The 16,697-nt window shown below is 52.1% G+C and overlaps 1 protein-coding gene across 4 annotated transcripts; it reads right to left on the bottom strand.

Moving 5' to 3' along the window:
- Nucleotides 1-426: 426 nt before the first annotated feature.
- Nucleotides 427-16,477, bottom strand: Hrob (homologous recombination factor with OB-fold). 4 transcript variants are annotated; one of them, XM_015995538.3, is made up of 10 exons: nucleotides 16,200-16,477; nucleotides 14,940-14,990; nucleotides 9,738-10,796; nucleotides 7,780-7,863; nucleotides 5,895-6,035; nucleotides 5,317-5,425; nucleotides 5,098-5,183; nucleotides 4,654-4,779; nucleotides 3,132-3,246; nucleotides 427-994 (listed from the first exon to the last, which is right to left on the bottom strand). In XM_015995538.3, the coding sequence occupies exons 1-10, from the start codon at nucleotides 16,200-16,202 to the stop codon at nucleotides 906-908; spliced, it is 1,863 nt and encodes a 620-aa protein (XP_015851024.1). In that variant the 5' UTR covers nucleotides 16,203-16,477; the 3' UTR covers nucleotides 427-905. The 4 variants fall into 4 exon arrangements, with proteins under 4 accessions (XP_015851024.1, XP_042138821.1, XP_076399532.1 ...); XM_042282887.2 differs by having other exon boundaries at nucleotides 7,780-7,860; nucleotides 16,200-16,432; XM_076543417.1 differs by lacking the exon at nucleotides 16,200-16,477 and adding an exon at nucleotides 16,039-16,191.
- Between the last annotated feature and the right edge of the window lie 220 nt (nucleotides 16,478-16,697).

The raw sequence follows: 16,697 nt of genomic DNA, 5'->3' as shown, positions 1-16,697 counted from the left end.
TTGGCACACAGACATATATGCAGGCAAAACACCCATACACATACAATAATATTAAAAAAAGAAAAAGAGCCGGGCGGTGGTGGCGCACGCCTTTAATCCCAGCACTCGGGAGGCAGAGGCAGGCGGATCTCTGTGAGTTCGAGGCCAGCCTGGGCTACCAAGTGAATCCCAGGAAAGGCGCAAAGCTACACAGAGAAACCCTGTCTTGAAAAAACCAAAAAAAAAAAAAAAAAAAAAAAAAAAAAAGAAAAAGAGAGGCAGAGAGGGAAGGAGGAGAAATTTTATGTGAGTGTACACACACACACACACACACACACACACACACACACACACACACACACACACAGTCAATGCTCTTTGCTCTGCCTTGCTGTCCACCTGCTGGCGCTTGACTGGCCCGGCCAGCAGAGAATGGAGGAGTAGGTGTGTCAAGGAGGGTGGCAGATGAGGAGGGGCTGCTTTATTTCAGAACCAGGTACAAGAGCCTGTACTCCACCATCCCCCTCGAGGGCTCACTGGTGATAGCCTTAGGTCACCTTTGCTGTGGCTGTGGCTCCTCTGGGCTCCTCGGCTGTCAGGGGACCGAGAAACAAAGGGACAAGGAAACCAGGCCCAACATCTCTGAAGTTCAGATGAGGTGGAGGTCACACTTTCCTGTCGGCCGGAGGACGATGGTCCACAGGGCTCCCAGAGAGGCTGCAGAGCTAGCCTTGCTCCCATGTCCCATAGCAGAGGAAGCTGTCAGGCCACAGCAGCACACTGTGGGGTCGTCACTCGGGGGTTTCAGGGTGGCCACGAGGAGGCGTCAGACCAGGAGCTTGTCTTGTCTCCAGCTGCACTGGCTTCCTCTCCCCTGGATGTGACCAGATGCACCTAGAGCTTGTCTGGGGGCAGAGACTGCCAGCTCAAGGTGGATGTCCTGTCTCGAGGCAGTCCCCACTGGGATCACAGAAGAAGTCCTCGGGGAGCTCACTCAGAAGTCCATCCAGGTCATCTGCAGAGGGAAGTGGATGTGAGGAGACTCTGACAGCCACCGAGTTCCACAGAACTCAGATCTGGAACCTGGCTACCCCTCTAGAAGGGTTGGCTCCTCTGGGGCCATACGCCCAGGCCCATGGGTCTGAGACTGCTATGGTGGGCCTTGCCTTGTCTCCCTACAAACATGCACAGCAAACGGCAGGACACAATCCCTGGGCCATTCCAGCAGGAACGGGGGATTCCTCACGCTTCAGTGGCTTCTTTCCTGTCTGTAGTGAGGAGCAGGAAGGATCCTGAGGTTTCCTATTGCAACTTTCTTATTAGACGAGGGGTACGATTTAGGAAGGGCAGTTTATCAACCTAGGCGCTGACGGTGGGAGGGAGCACCCCAGAGCACCCCAATCCAGAGTGCCTGGGTGGACATGAAGAATGGCACCCCTTTGATTGCAGCACTCCAGAGGCAGAGGCAGAGGCAGGCGGATCTGAGTTCAAGACCAGTCTGGTCTACATAGCAGTTCACAGAGAAACCTTGTCTTGGGGGTGGGGAGAGGAGAGGGGACCATTCCAGGGCTGGCAAGATGGCCAGCAGGTGATCCCAGGACCTATATAGCAGGAGGACTGATTCCCACAAGTTGTCCTCTGACCTTCACAGCGTCACAGCATGCCTGGCTTCCCAACAGATAAAATGAAAAGGGAGAGAGAGAAAGCGTTCCTGACCAAAGCTGTCAGATGTGGTGCTTATGGGGAGCTGGAGATGCTGCTGACGCTGGTAATCCTGAAGTTACATTCACCGCATGCTCATTCTGCCTCAACAACGTTTCTCGAGGCAGCTCAGGGTGGCTGCTGGAATAAAACCCACTTTACTGAGAGACAGGCTCTAAAGAGGTGCGGCGACTGGCCCAAAGTGAGCTTACTCCCGCTCTACCTGTCGCCACTTCCAGGACTGCATATCCTCCCCCCCACCCCCCCACCCCCCTCCCACCCCCCACTCCCCCCGCCCCAAGTCAGACTGTAAACTACACCCAGGAGCCCCGCTCCAGGTCTGGCCAGAGCACTCAGTAGCTGCTGCTGGGAGGAAAAGGAGAAGGTAGATTGGGAGCATTCGAAGTTTAATTAAGGTGATGAGCACTGTATTCAGGGCAGGCGGGGCTGTTATTTGCTTACAGCAAGGAAAAAGTTGCCCAATGGGCTGGGCATGGCAGTGCTTGCCTTTAAGGCCAGCACTTGGAGGCTAAGGCAAAGGACTGCTGTGAGTTTGAGGCCAGCTAGGACTACATAGAAAACTCTTGTCACAAAACCCAGAAGTTGCCCTGTGGCGCTGTGCTATGAAGGGGAGGAGCCGGGTGAAGGCTGGGCTCTCAGGAGACGGCAGCAGGAATCATGTCTGTCTTCAGCCCTGTAGAGGGGTACAATGCGACATGAGCGCCGCTCCACAGCCAGCTCTCCTCACTCGCTCTGGGACCACCAGCAGCTTCTTCAGACAGCAGTGGGGTCAGCAGCAGGCTCAGTTACAAGGAGAGAGTGCAGGATTCCAGACAACACAAGACTCCAGCAATGTGGGATCTAAACAAATGGGCTTTGTGGTTTACATATTGGTATACTGCGAATGTGGCTGGGGTGAGACCTCTACCCATAATCCTACTGCCTCCAGGCCAGGCAGGATTGAATTTCTGAAACCGACAGCTAAGGAAGTGACTGGGACATGAGGGCTCCACCTGAGGGTAGCTCCAGTTGAGCCTCTCAGGTTTGTGTCCCCGTCCCTCTGGCCACATGGATATGTGACTCCTTGGCCCTCCTTCTGCAGCCTCTGAGTGGGAAGTCTGCCTCCATGATCTGCTCAGAGGACCTGAAATAGGACACAAACTGGGCCATGCACTCAGGGGTTGGTGACGTTCCCTTCGGCAGCCGAAGGTCCTGCCAGCAAACGGGGGAGCGATGGACCACACTCTGTGTGCTTCCTACGGCTTCTACCCACTGTCACAAGAGTGTAACAGCTCTGAACCAGGCCTGCAGGCCTGCAGAAAAGACAGCCGCTGACCGCTGGAAACTGCTGGACCAGCCCACAGATGCACAGCGGGAGGTGGGAGGGGCAGCTGCGCAGAGGCACTCTCGCTGAGTGAGGCCAGAGGATGTTGAGGGCGTATGTGCCTTACCTGCCTCTGGGAGCTCTTCCTCAGGAGACACTGCTGAGTTCTGGGCTGTTCTGAGGCCCGGTGTGGGCTCTGCAGCCACATCAGGCTGGAGGTTTCCATGGAAGCTTCCTAGATCCTGAGGACAGTGGATCTGGTTACAAGTGCTCAGTGTCCCCGAAACCCCTGGGGTGGGGTTGCCTCTACCCAGATGACCTCAAAGGGAGGGCCTCTCAGAACAAAGATACGATAAGGGAATGGGGTGTGGGCCGGGATCACCCAGGTCCAAGCTGAGGGAGAGAGATGATGAAATACCAAACACCCAAAACAGCAGATAACTAAACCAAAACAGACCTCTGGGCTGACCTTTCCAAATTCTATCAGTGCCTAGTGTTTGAGGGACTCTGTATAACCACCACAGAAGGTACAGAAGCCATTTGCCAGTGTGTTGAGGAGTTAGCCTGATATTAAAAATAAGCTGTTATCAAGGACAGAGAAAATGCTCAGCGTTTAAGAGCACACGTTGCTCTTCTAGAGGACCCAGGTTCAATTCCCGGCACCTACATGGTGGTTCACAATCATCTGTAACTCCAGTTCCAGGAGTTCTTCCAGCTTCCACAGGCACCAAGAACACATAGTACACATAAATACACACAGGCGGACACAACACTCACACGTAAAATAAACCGAGTAAATCTTTAAAAAAAGAATCAAACAGAAAAACCCTACACATAACAAAAGGACGGACAAATTTTAAAGAGAAATGAGGTTATAGAGGTGGGGTGACCATGAGGGCATACAAAAGGGTCCACAGAAGAGGAGGAAATGTTAGAAGAAAACCAGAGATAAAGGGCCACAGTGACTGGAGGTCATCAAGTCAAACACTTGTTCCATAGATAGTGCAAAGCCAGGGGAAGGGACAGGGCTTGCCCAAGGTCATAGCAGAAAGTCTTCGCAGAACTTGGACAAGACCCAGGTCTCCTGCCTTCTTCCAGGCCAGGATCCTAAGGGTGGAGTCAGCAGGATCCAGCCTGGGTAGACCTGCCCGGAGCTGTCTTCAGCTCCCACAAGACACCAAATGTTTGCCTCAGTTCCTCAAGGGTGCGCTCCAGCGCATGCCCAGCAGAGGCAGAGACCAGGAGGGAAGTCTCAGAGCAAAGGCCAGCTGACCTGACAGGCCATTTGTACCCCCTGTTCTCTGTGCGGCCACTTGGCGCAGAGTCGACCCTCTCTCCTTTTCTGCCACCACCCCCAGGGTCCCTCGCCAGGTTCTCAGGTGACTCTTGACTTCTCAGATGATCAAGTCTGCCCGTAGACATTCAGGGATCACCTGGAAGCCAGCTGCTCCCTAGGTCCTGTTACTCAGCCTGCTGGCAGGCGGCTGGAACAGTGGCAGCGGATACTCCTGTTCCCGAGGGCACCTCTTCACCTCAGTGGAACCTGCTCCCTTCACATCTTTGCCTCCAGGGATTCGGAGAGGAAGAAATGAAAGAAACCAGGCAGGAAAGCTCTGCCAGTCACCGTCTGTCTATCCTGACCCACTTACCTTGGGCGAGGGCTGAGGTGCCTTGAGGAAGTCCCCGTCCCCAGAATCTAGACTGTAAATATGGACCAGGTTGTTGGGTGTCACGTTGAGGTAATGGTTTCTGAGTGAAGGAGAGAATACTCCAATCTGGAATTAGGAAGGGGAGTCAGTGTCTGTAGGGTGCTATTGGATGACCACCAGGAACCAGCTTTCCTAGGCTTCCCGTCCTCTGCACCAAGCTCACACTCACCCCTCCTTGACCTTGGTGCTAACAGAACCACTCACCACCCCCAGCACAACTCCCCATCCCCATTTATCCTTGATGGTAGCCTGAGGTTTGCTCTCGGTTCCAGCAAACCAGGGCCTCGCTTCCCCTTGGCTGGCAATGGAGGGAAGTCAGCCAGCCAGGCGCAGGGACCCCCTGGGGCTCCTCCCTGCAGCGGGTCCCTTCTGGAGCTCCCCTACCTGCTTCAGCAACAGCACCGAGCCAGGCTTCAGCTCACTCTGGTGTGTCTCCAGAAGCACCCTGTGAACTGTCCCAAGCATCTCTCCTGCAAAAACCACATGGCCTCCGTCTCAGGGTCAAGGGCACAGCAAAGGGTCTGAGCTCCGGCTGGGAACTGGGCTGCTCATCTCTTGACCTCAATGGAGGTCACTGGTAAGACACCCAAGACTCCTCCTTACCTGTGGGGTCCTTAAAAACCACGCTGGCATCCATTGTGCTCCGAGTCAGGGACTTGATCATCACTGCCATGTTGGGGACCTTGTTCCTGGGGAGCTGCCTGAGGGCTGCCTGCTCCCAAGAAGACACATTCGCTGAGCTAGCCATGCCCACATGTAACTCCCCATGGCAACCAGGGGATGGTAACAGCTCTCCTTTGGGGCAGGTCAAGGCAGGTGGAGGGGCACACTTCTGCTCCCTATAGAGGCCCAGGCCGGCAGGTCCTTCTTTCTCTCTGAGGTGTCTGTCTTTCCTTTTGTATCCGTTTTTGCGGCTCACTCCATCATGGCAGGCCACAAGTGGAGATTTACTGACACATGTACCAACATGCATCTGAATATGAGAGGCCACCACTCTCAATCCCTGTCTCTCAATCTAGTATGCAGAGGATGCCCAACTGCTCAGCACTGTGGAGGACAGTGTAAATATACAACCAAAGGGACTTCAAGCTGCTTTCTGGGGACAGGACTAGGCTAAGAGGGGGCAGACAGCCTCTTTCTGAGGTGGAGCAGGCAGTAGTCTCTGTTCTCTAGACCCTTACCTTGCGCAGCACCATGACAATACTGTAGGTAGAGAGGAAGCAGGTGGGGTCTTGCTCATCCAGGCCCAGAGCAGATTTCATGGTGAGCCAGGGCCCTCGCCCAAAATCTTCTTCCACCGATCCCTGGGAACTAGCAACATTCTGGTACCACAGAGCAGAGGGGAGCCTGAATTAGTGCATCTACCTTGAGAAAGACCCTTGGCTGAGGCAGAGCAGGGAGGGAAACAGTGAGTTCCTAGGGTGGGGGTGGGGGTATGCCTCTTAATTCTCATAATGAACAGAAAGTGGCATGTGACTTGGCTGCACCCCGCATCCGCCACTAAGCAGCCAGAACAGAATTACAATGAAGCAAAGGCTATCTATCATCTTCTGTTTTTAAAGGTTTATTTATTTTACGGGTATGTATATGGCCTGAGAGTGTGTATGCACACATGTGCATGCAGGTGCTCACAAAGGCCAGAAGAGGGCGCTGGATTGTCTGCAGCTGGAGTTACAGGCCGGCATGAGCTACCTGGTGTGGATGCTGGGGGCAGAAACAAAGGTTCAGCGCAAAAGCATCAAGGACTCTTAACTGCTAAGCATGTCTCCAGCCCCAGACATCTCCCTTATAAGTTTCTGGAAGTCTTAGGAGTAGGGACTCTGTGTATATATTTATAGGCTTATAGAGCATCTTGGTCATTTTGATTCTAGTCTTTTTTTTTTTTCTTTCAAGACAGGGTTTCTCCAAGTAGTTTTGGTGCCTGTCCTAGATCTTTTGTTTGTTTGTTTTTCGAGACAGGGTTTTTCTGTGTAGCTTTGCACCTTTCCTGGAACTCACTTGGTAGCCCAGGCAGGTCTCGAACTCACAGTTGCCTGGCTCTGCCTCCCAAGTGCTGGGATTAAAGGCGTGTACCACCACTGCCCCAGCCTGGATCTTACTCTGTAGACCATGCTGGCCTTGAACTCACAGAGATCCACCTGGCTCTGCCTCCTGAGTGCTGGGACTAAAAGCATGTACCACCGCTGCCCGGCCCAGTCATATTTTATTTGATGTCCTAAGTTTTTTTTCTTTTTTTTTTTCTTTCTGTTTTTGGCTCTCTTGGAATTTACTCTGTAGACCAGGCTGCCTCGAACTTGGAAAACACCTGCCCCTGCCTCCCAAGCACCACCACTACCTGGCTCTGTTTGTTTTTAGTAGATGCCCCTGGTTTTTTTTTTTTTCCCCCAAGGCAGGTTTCTCTGTGTAACAAGTAACAACCATGGCTGTCCTGAAACTTTGTAGACTGGGCTGGCCCCAAACTCACAGAGATCCACCTGCTTCTGCCTCCCAAGTGCTAGGATTAAAGGTGTGCACCACCATTCCCAGAATGCCCCTGGTTTTAACCATTAGTTGTCTTATATCAACAATGGCTTTGAATCCAGACGACTACCACCAGGCTTGGATCTGAAGTGGATGGGCAGCCTCGGGGAGCTGCAGCACAAGGCAACACCGAGAGGATGAAAAGCAGAGGTGGGTCTGAAGACAGAGTCAGTCAGAGCCCCAGGAGGAGAGAAGCTGGGCCTACCCACTAAAAGGAAACCTCCTGGAGACAGGATGAGGGCGGATCTTCCCCAGCTCAGCTCCCAGAAACCCGAGAGGGTTCCCAAGATACCATCTCATAGGACGGATTACACTCTCCTCCCTAGGGAACGAGGCAGCCAGGTGGGCCTCGAGTTCTCAGATGGAGAGAAGGCTGAGCCATGGCGGCAGCACAGGCCTCATTCTAGGTCTGTAAACCTGCTGCCTCCCCAGCTGCTTTTCCGCCTGCCCTTTGGTGTAGGCCTGGCAGCATCAACTGAGGCACGCAAGGTGCCCCTCACTTTCGGATATCGCCCAACAAGTGGAGATTCACACAGAAGAAGTTACCTCAGTCTGGAGTTTAGCCAGGGCACCATGAGTCGGAGTCTGGGGTGTGGAAACCATGATCTCCTCCAAATTCTTCCCGCTCTGCTAAGGGGGAAGAGAAGGCGAGAGCAAGCTCAGCAGCTGCTATTTACAAGTACAGCGTCTTGTCGGGGTTACATAATGAGTTCAGGAAACCATCAAGGGCAATTAGCACACTGACATCGCTCCTAACGCAGTCTCAGGAGCCTCATTGGGAGCTTTAAAAAGACACTTTGGGGATCAGTTTGGGGATGTAAGGCAACTGGAGCTGGTCCAGAAGCAAGGCCCGGCGCTGCCTGAAGGGGGCAGTGACCCACACAGAGGAGTCTGTGATGAGTTGCTGAGCAGCCTTCCCAGAGGCCCTTACAGGAGAGAGCAGACCACCCCGCTGGGTTTCTCGTGAAGGGCCAGGAAGAACAAGCAAGGAGAGGGACTGTGGACTCCCCATCAGAAAGAAACCCACGCAGCCAGAGCAAAGCTTCCGCCCCTTACATATAAACCCTGCAGGGGTGCTTCACTTCCAGCCCCGGCTTCCTCAGGCTTTTGTGATCTCTGGAGTACCTGTTCTTCATCCTGTCTTCCCATCACTGGATCAACCCAAGCACAGTCCCCACCCGCCCCTTTACCCTCCTGGTCATCTACCCAAGGCCATCGAGCAAGGCCGAGGCAGAGCCAAGCAAAGACCCTTGGTACAGGATCCCTCACCCACCTTCTTCTTCTACCACAGCGCAGGTTTAGTCTCAGCCCTAAATCAACTGCCCAGTATCTGCCTCTGGGCTAACACGAGTGAGAAAACATCCTGTCACGGCTGGCAAACAACAGACTCGCGAGCACTATTTCCCAGGTGGATTTTGAAAGCACTCTTCCTGCCCACTTTTTTTTTTTAAGGAAACGTTTAGTTTGGCTTACAAGGGACACTTGATCATGGCAGGGAAGTCACCGTGACAAGAGCCTGAGGCAGCTGGTCACACTACTCCCCACCAGGAAGCAGTGGGTGATAAACCAGTGCTACTTTCCTTTTGTTCGGTCCAGGACCCCAGCCCAGGGGCTCCCCACCTCAGTGAATCTAACTCAAGAAACCCTTATAGTCAAGCCGGTTCCCACCCGGCAGTGCTGGGGCTGGAACTCGGGGCCGTGTGTCCGCGAGGTAAGCACTGGACCTCCAAGCCACCCCTTCCTCCCTCCCCCTTCTGACTTTCACAGCTTTGCAAACCTATTTTTTACATATGTGTGTGTGTGTGTGTGTGTGTGTGTGTGTGTGTGTGCCTGTGCACACATGTGGAGGCCAGAGGACCACCTCAGATATACTCCTAGGGAGACCTGAGGCAGCATTTACCTTGTTTTTTACTTTTTACAATTATTTACTATTTTATTGTATGGCTGTTTTGCCTGCATATAAGTGTGTGCCTGGTGCTCACAGAGGTGAGAAAAGGGGGGTCAGCTCCCCTGGGATTGGAGTTACAGACAGGACAGCTGTGAACTACCATGAGGAGGCTGGGAATTGAACCCAGGTCCTCTGTAAGAACAGCCAGTGCTCTTAACCTCTGAGCCATCGCTCCAGCCCTCACTTTGTTTTCTGAGGCAGGGTCTCTCGCTGTCTTAGAGCTTCTCCGGTAAGCTAGGCTGCTTGGTCAGTGAACCCCAGGAGACTTCATTTCCTCGCCAGAGTGAGGACTACGGGCATGTGTCTCTGTGCCGGTTTTGACCTGCTTTTCACATGGGCTCTGCAGCTCAGGCTCGCACAGGGAGCAGTGATGCACAGTGATGCACAGAGATGCACAGTGATGCACAGTGATGCACCAGCTGAACCATCCCTCCAGGCTGCAAACGCTTCCTCCCCCTTCTTCCTGCCGGTCTTCTGGCCGTGAAGACGGTCGAAGACTGGACCACTGTTTCCTTCCTTCCCTGGATCCCAGTGTCCTGGAAACCTGGTCACTCACCTGGTGAGGTAGAAGTCCTGCAGGGCCAGGGAAGCGGCGGGTTTTAGCTCGAACGGAGGAGCGGGAGGGCTGCTGGGGTGTCCGGTTGGTAGCAGTGACCAGTTGAACCAGGTGGTTGGTGACCACAGGTGTCTGCAGAGCTGGCTGAGCAACTCTCGGGGTGCTGACAGGAGAGTCAACTGAAGACATGGGGGCTCGGGATGGCGAGGGTCCCCGAGGAAACGCTGTAGGGCTGCAGTGAGGACGTCCAAGTCCAGGAAAACGGGGTGTGCCCTTTGACCAAGCTCTGGGAGACTGAAATGGCTGACCAGGCGAACAATGCTGTGGGCTGTTTTGAATGGGTCTCCCAGCTACTTGGTGAGGCTGAGGTGCAGGAAAAGGGGAGTCTCTTCGATGGGAAGTGGAAACTGCTGAGGCAGATGGGAGAGGAAGGCTGCCTGCGGCTGGAGGTCTCAAGGAAGGCCCTGGATTCCTGCAGCGGATAATAGGCCCCTTCTGGAAAGATCCACTCAGGTCGGCCACTCTGGCCTTTTTTGCCAGTTGTGGTTCCTCATGGTGCTGAGCAGGTAGGATATGCGTGGCTCCACCGTCAACTCCAAGTTCTGGCTCCAAGCCATCTCCCTCCAGCTCCATGCTTGCCAAGGCCTTGTCAAACTCATCTTGGTCGGGTGCCTCAAAGCCACCAAAGCCCTGCTGATGGCTCCCAAAGATAAGGCCAGAGTGTGCGGCTGAGGCCTGGGGTCCCAGTGACTCCTGGAGCACTTTTCTTAGAGTTGTTCTTTGCTGATTGCCCATGCTGCTGCTAGAGACCGAGACGGGTCTTAGGGACACTGCTCCTGAACAAAGTGGATCCCTGACAGTCTGGGGTATGCTGGGAGTAGGGAGACAGAGTCCTGGGCCTGCCCGGCTCGAAGAAGTGGGGTGTGGTGGCAAGGGTCTTGAGGATCGTGCCTGCAGAGTCTCGGGTGGTCTGGAAGAAACAGGTGTCGGGTGCCCAGCATTCCCAGGCAATGCACCAGCGAAGTGGTTCTCTGCATTCTCCACAGCAGATAAGAAGTCCTACAAAGAAACAGAGAAAGCAGGACTGTTGTCAGGGTTTTGCTTGGTTGGTTTTTCAAGACAGGGTTTCTCTGTGTAGTTTTGGTGCCTTTCCTGGATCTCACTCTGTAGACCAGGCTGGCCTCGAACTCACAGAGATCCGCCTGGCTCTGCCTCCCGAGTGCTGGGATCAAAGTCGTGCACCCCCACCCCCCACCACCCCCCAGCTGTTTGTTTTTGAGACAGTATCTCACATAGCTCAGACTGGCCTTGTAGAACTTGCTATGTAGCTGAAGATGACCTTGAACTCCCGACTCTCTGTCTCCACCTACCCAAGTGAAGATATTATAGGACAGTGCTATCACATTTGGCAGGGTCTTTGCATCTGGAAACTTAAAACTGCTTCCAAAAAATAAATAAAAATAAAAAGTTCTCCTTTTACTGTTTAAGCATAGTGTGTGTGTGTGTGTGTGTGTGTGTGTGTGTGTGCAGATACACACACAAGAACCCAAGACAATGATGACATTTCTCACGGCCTCTGATCCTCCTAGGAGCCAGTGGGTCACCAGGCTCCTGTCAGAAGGCTACAGGTCCAGGTGGTTACTCTTCAGTCTCCCGGAGGCCTACTGGGAAAGCAACAGGAAAGGTAGGCACCCCACAAGGTCACATACTTGTGTGAAGGAGACTGGCTAGTGTTCAGTTAGGGCAGTGGGTGCTACCCAGCCGGCCTGCAGCCTGTCCTTAGTACATTCCCTGCCTCCACCACACACACTCACACCCACAGTCTTCAGTAAGACAGAGAGCCCCTGGATCCAGCCAAACAGACACAAGTTAAATATAGCTTCTCAGGCAAGTTAAATTAAGTATGCATTGCATTTGGGAAGCAAGGTGAGATTGCCACCTTCCAGAGCAACAGACCTGTTCTGAGGGTGTTTTGAGTCAGAACTGCTGATTAAGTGACAGGAAGGTGCTATCCACCCCCAGCCCTGCTGCGGCTCTGAGTGTCTGGGCTAGAGAGAGGTTTTTACTGCTTTAGATGTCTTCAAGAGTGCCACACTCCAGCCACACCATCTTAGGACCACAGTGACAACAATGATCAGATCCTGACCACCCTGAGGACTGATGGTCCCCTCTCTTCCCACAGAGCTGACACTCAGCTGTAACATCATTTGCCTTGGGAAGTGAGAAAGGGACCAGTCTGCCATTTTTAAGGAACGAAAATGTGAACAGTCAGAATCATTCCCCCTAATTCCATTACGACCCTGGCTGCTCTACTGTCACCTGTGACGGACCGAGAGGGTCATTTCAGTTCCTCTTCAGCCTCTAATGACACATCTCCAACACCGAAGTTAGAGACAGGGACACCCCTTGACAAAGCTGGCAGTGTTGGGTGTGATGGTCCACTCTTACAATCCCAGCACGAAGACTGGAGACGGGAGGATCAGGAGCTCAATGTCCTCCTCAGCGACACAGCAATTTGGGGTCAGCCCAAGCTAACTGAGACTGTCTCATTAAAAACAAAACAGAATGCCGGCGGTGGTGGCACACGCCTTTAATCCCAGCACTCGGGAAGCAGAGCCAGGTGAATCTCTGAGTTTGAGGCCAACCTGGGCTACAGAGCAAGATCCAGGGCAGACATCAAAACTACACAGAGAAACCCTATCGTGAAAAACAAAACAAAACAGAAGCCAGGCAGTGGTGGCGCACACCTTTAATCCTAGCACTCGGATGGCAGAGGCAGGTGGATCTCTGAGTTCGAGGCCAGCCTGGTCTACAGAGCTAGTTCTAAAACAGCTAGGGCCACACACACACACACAGTGAGACACTATCTCAAAAAAAAAAAAAAGAAAAAGAAAGAAAGAAAAAAGAAAGAGAGAAAGAGAGAAAGAAAAAGAAAAAGGAACTGAATAACTTTCTAACACAAAGATGACGTTTCATACAACAAAAACAACAAACACTTGTAACTCCATTGGGTGTCAGGTGCCAGGCAGGTATTTTACTAGAATCTTCAGTGAATTCTTACAATGGCCCTGTGAATAGGTGTTATGATTATTCTATGGATAATCCTCATCTTATGGATGCAGACACTGAGACTTGCTGAGGCTGGAGAGATGGCTCAGTGGTTAAGAGCACTTACTACTCTTCCAGAGGACCTGAGTTCAGATCTCAGCACTTGTGTTCAGTGATTCAAACTATTTACTTCAGCTCCAGGGGATCCAATGCCCTCTTCTGGCTTCCATGGGCATCTACATGAACATGTAGTGCGCACGGACACACACACACACACACACACACACACACACACACGCACGCACGGACACACAAGGACACACACGGACAGACGGACACGGACATGGACACATATACATAATACATACATACATACAATTAAAAAAAAGAAGAAGAACCTGAGACTTGGACTGGTCAAGAGCTACAGCTAGAACGCACTTGGGCCCTTATCCCTACATCATTTGTTTAGGAGACGAACTGAGAACCAAAAGGTGGCTCCTGCTGCATGCAATAGTGTGAGCTTTTAACCCCAGCATGCAACCAGGAAGCAGAGGCAGGCAGATCAAGGTAGAAACGTCCACGTCCTAGTCCTAGATGAAACTATATCGGCTGGTTCTGAGCATGAAGACAGTGTACAGAGACTAGTCTGGCAGTCTCGGATTGCACTTTAAAATACCTCTGTAGCCAGGCACAGTGTCACACGCCTATAATCCCAGCACTCCAGAGGTTGAGGCAGGATGGTTTCAAATTCAAGTCTTTACTACACAGAGACCCCGTCTCTAAACAAATAAACAAACAACAAACCCAGAAATACCTCTTCGGGAAGGGCTGGGGATGGGGCTCGATGGTTTGATCACTAGTACCATGAAAGGCTCCTGCTGGAAATGGCCTAGGAAGGCCAGAGAACAAAGAAATTTGCCCTGGTTCACATGGCCAGTAAGTGACTTATGGAAATTCCCCTGCCAGAACTCTCATTTAAGTGGCATGGGGTAAAGCTTACACAAGAAGTCCAATATGCTGACTTTGTATCTCATTTAATTTCTTATCTTCTGGGAAGGATGTGTAAGGTAAAACAATGTCCTTCACAGCAGAGAAGAGAGGCGGTGGGAGGCCAGAAAGTAATCTGCCATGGTTCACATGCCAGCCGGTGCCCTGGGGTCTCGAGTCACCCAGCTAACTGTGCTGCCTCCTCCCCGACTCTGGCTCTCTATAAACTCTTCCCACTTCAGGTATGCTATTATAAAAGAGAGTGAAATCACCCTCAAGACAGCTCCCAGAAAGGTCCTTATAATTAAAGACATGACAGTTACAATTAGGGAGCTAATTGTTTTTTTGTTTTCTTTTTTTGAGACAGGATCTCACGTGGCCCAGAATAGCTTTGAATGCTCTATGCAGCAGAGATGACCTTGAACTTCTGCTCTGTTTGCCTCCACCTCTCAAATGCTGGAGTTCCGGGTTCACTGGTTTTCTTCAGCACTTGGGGACTGAGGCCTGGGCTTCAAGATGAGCATGCACCTGCACCCACTCGCCCACACTCCCAGCCCTTTTGTTTTGTTTTCTTTGGTTTTTTTTTTTAGACAGAGTCTCTCTACAGGGCCCTGTCCTGGAACTCACTCTGTAGACCAGGCTGGCCTCAAACTCACAGAGATCCTCTTGCCTCTGGCTCCCAAGTGCTAGGACTAAGGCATGCACTACCACACTTGGTTTATTTTGTTTTTAAGGCAGTTAAATATAGCCCAGTGGTAGTGGCACTTTAATCCCAGCATTTGGGAGACAGAGGCAGAGGCATATGATCTCTGCGAGTTGAGGCCAGCCTGGGCTATAGAGTGAGATCCAGGACAGCCAGGGCTACACAGAGAAACCCTGTCTCGAAAACCAAACGAACAAAAATCCCCAACAAGTTAAATATGTTGTTGTTGCTTAGACAGTCTGTATATAGCTGAGGCTGGCCTTGGGTTCATTATCTCCCTGCTTCAGCTCTTGAGTACTGAAACTATAAGCATATAGCACCAGTTTGTTATTTACATCCCCCAGCCTCTCGCAGATAAAAAGACAAGAGACATATCCACTGACGGGATTGCTCCCAATGTCCTGAACCTGGGTGTTTCCATTGCAGGGCTTCTTCGCAACCTCTGATCACCAACATTTCCCTACCTCATCTTCAAACTCCTCTTCCACAGCAAACAGCTTCCGAAAACTACAGGTCTGAAATGGAAAACAAAGCAATTCAGGCTGGAGGAGAAACATTGCAAGAACATTCTGTATTTATCGTCTTTCCCCCTCAGCTCTAACAAGACTATCAAGTGTACTGTTTTCCTTTTTTTTCTCTTCATTTGTTTGTTTTTGGTTTGGCTAGTACTGGAGGAGGAAAGAGAGAAGAAATTCGATCGATTTAGGTAAAGACTTAAAAAAATACTTTCGTGTAAAAAAATATAATCATCTATTTGAATTACTCTTAGAAAGGGGGGATGGGAAAAAAGAATCAACTGCCCAGGGAAGCAAAGGCAGATCTTCAGGGTCAGCACTGGGCGCAGGCCACTGAGGCTTTTTGTTTTGAGACAGAGGGTCTCAACTAGCCCAAGCTGGCCTTGAATCCATTATGTTGATGAAAGTAATTTTCAACTCTTATAAAAATACTTATTTAGTGGGGGGCACCACTGTGTGGGTGTAGGGACCAGAAGACAATTTTCGGGAGTCAGTTCCTCCCTCCCTGTGATCTAGGAATGGAACTCAGGCCATCAGAGGAAATTACACTTTCCTGCTCAGCCATCTCCCCAGGGCCTGACCTTGAACTTGATCCTTTCTTTTCCCAAGGGATGGGATTACATGCCTGCACCACCTCTGGAAGTCAGGCCTGAGGATTTTATAACAACATCCCAGGTTTGTCCAACACAAGAAACTACCATAAATCCTAGCATGGAGTCCTGGCTTCTGAGAATCAAGCCACCGGTTTCTTTCTACACAAGTTCAAAGGCCAAAAGCTAAGTTCCCAAGAGGGTGAGATGTCCCAGTCTTTCTGGCCAGAAGGTTCAGACGAATGTCAAACCCATAGCCAGGGGTTCGGTGGGACGGAGGGAGGATGCGAGGGTCACGAAGGTTGGGGGGAAGAGGGGCGTGATTCCAAAAGGCAGTGACGTTTGACGACACGGGATTGATGACTATTTCTCCAAAGAGAGAAAGAAAGTAACTAGAGGAGAAGGAAGGAGGTGTGTGCTTGAGTGTCCGCAGGGGGAGGTCTCCTGCGCGTGCGTGCCCTTCCGGACTAGAACCCAGGTCTGCAGACTACAAGCAGCCCCTCCCAGACAGACCCCATCTGAGCAGATTCACCGAGCACCGAGCCCAAACTTGGAGTCTGGCTGCCCCGCAGGTGGGACCCCCACCCCCACCCCCGAGACGGCGGGGGCGCGGCATTACCATAGCGACGGCCCAGCTCGGGCGGGTGGCTTGGCCCGGCCGAATCCGACTCAAGGGGTTCAACCTCCAAGTCGACCCAGATGTGTGCGGCCGACCGTCCACCCGAAGCAGGGTCTGAGAGAAGCCTCGTTAAGACCACGCCGAAGCTGAGAGAGTCGCCCAGCGATTAAGGGCGTGCGCCCGGGGCGGCATTCGAAGCCGCCGCCATAACAGTGGCCCCGCCCTCTTAAAGGAGAGGCCCCATTTTTTATCCTGCCGACACAAAGACCTTCTGCCTCCGGCCTTCCGCCTCAGCCTTAAAGGGAAAACTATCGGCTCTCGGTCGCCCCCAAGCGGTCTTTCGAGTCCAGTTGGCTGCCGCGTTGAACGAGGTTGGCTGGCGAAAATCTTGGACAACCAATCTTCTCCACTTCTCTTATGCTGAGCACACTAGTGACAGGTGACTTGAGAGTGACTTCATCCTCACCAGAACCCAGCCGACTGTGTAACCCAGGAACT

The sequence above is a fragment of the Peromyscus maniculatus genome, chromosome 8 (assembly GCF_049852395.1).
Source record: "Peromyscus maniculatus bairdii isolate BWxNUB_F1_BW_parent chromosome 8, HU_Pman_BW_mat_3.1, whole genome shotgun sequence".
NCBI lineage: Eukaryota > Metazoa > Chordata > Mammalia > Rodentia > Cricetidae > Peromyscus > Peromyscus maniculatus.
This window is presented reverse-complemented; position numbering and strand designations above follow the sequence as displayed.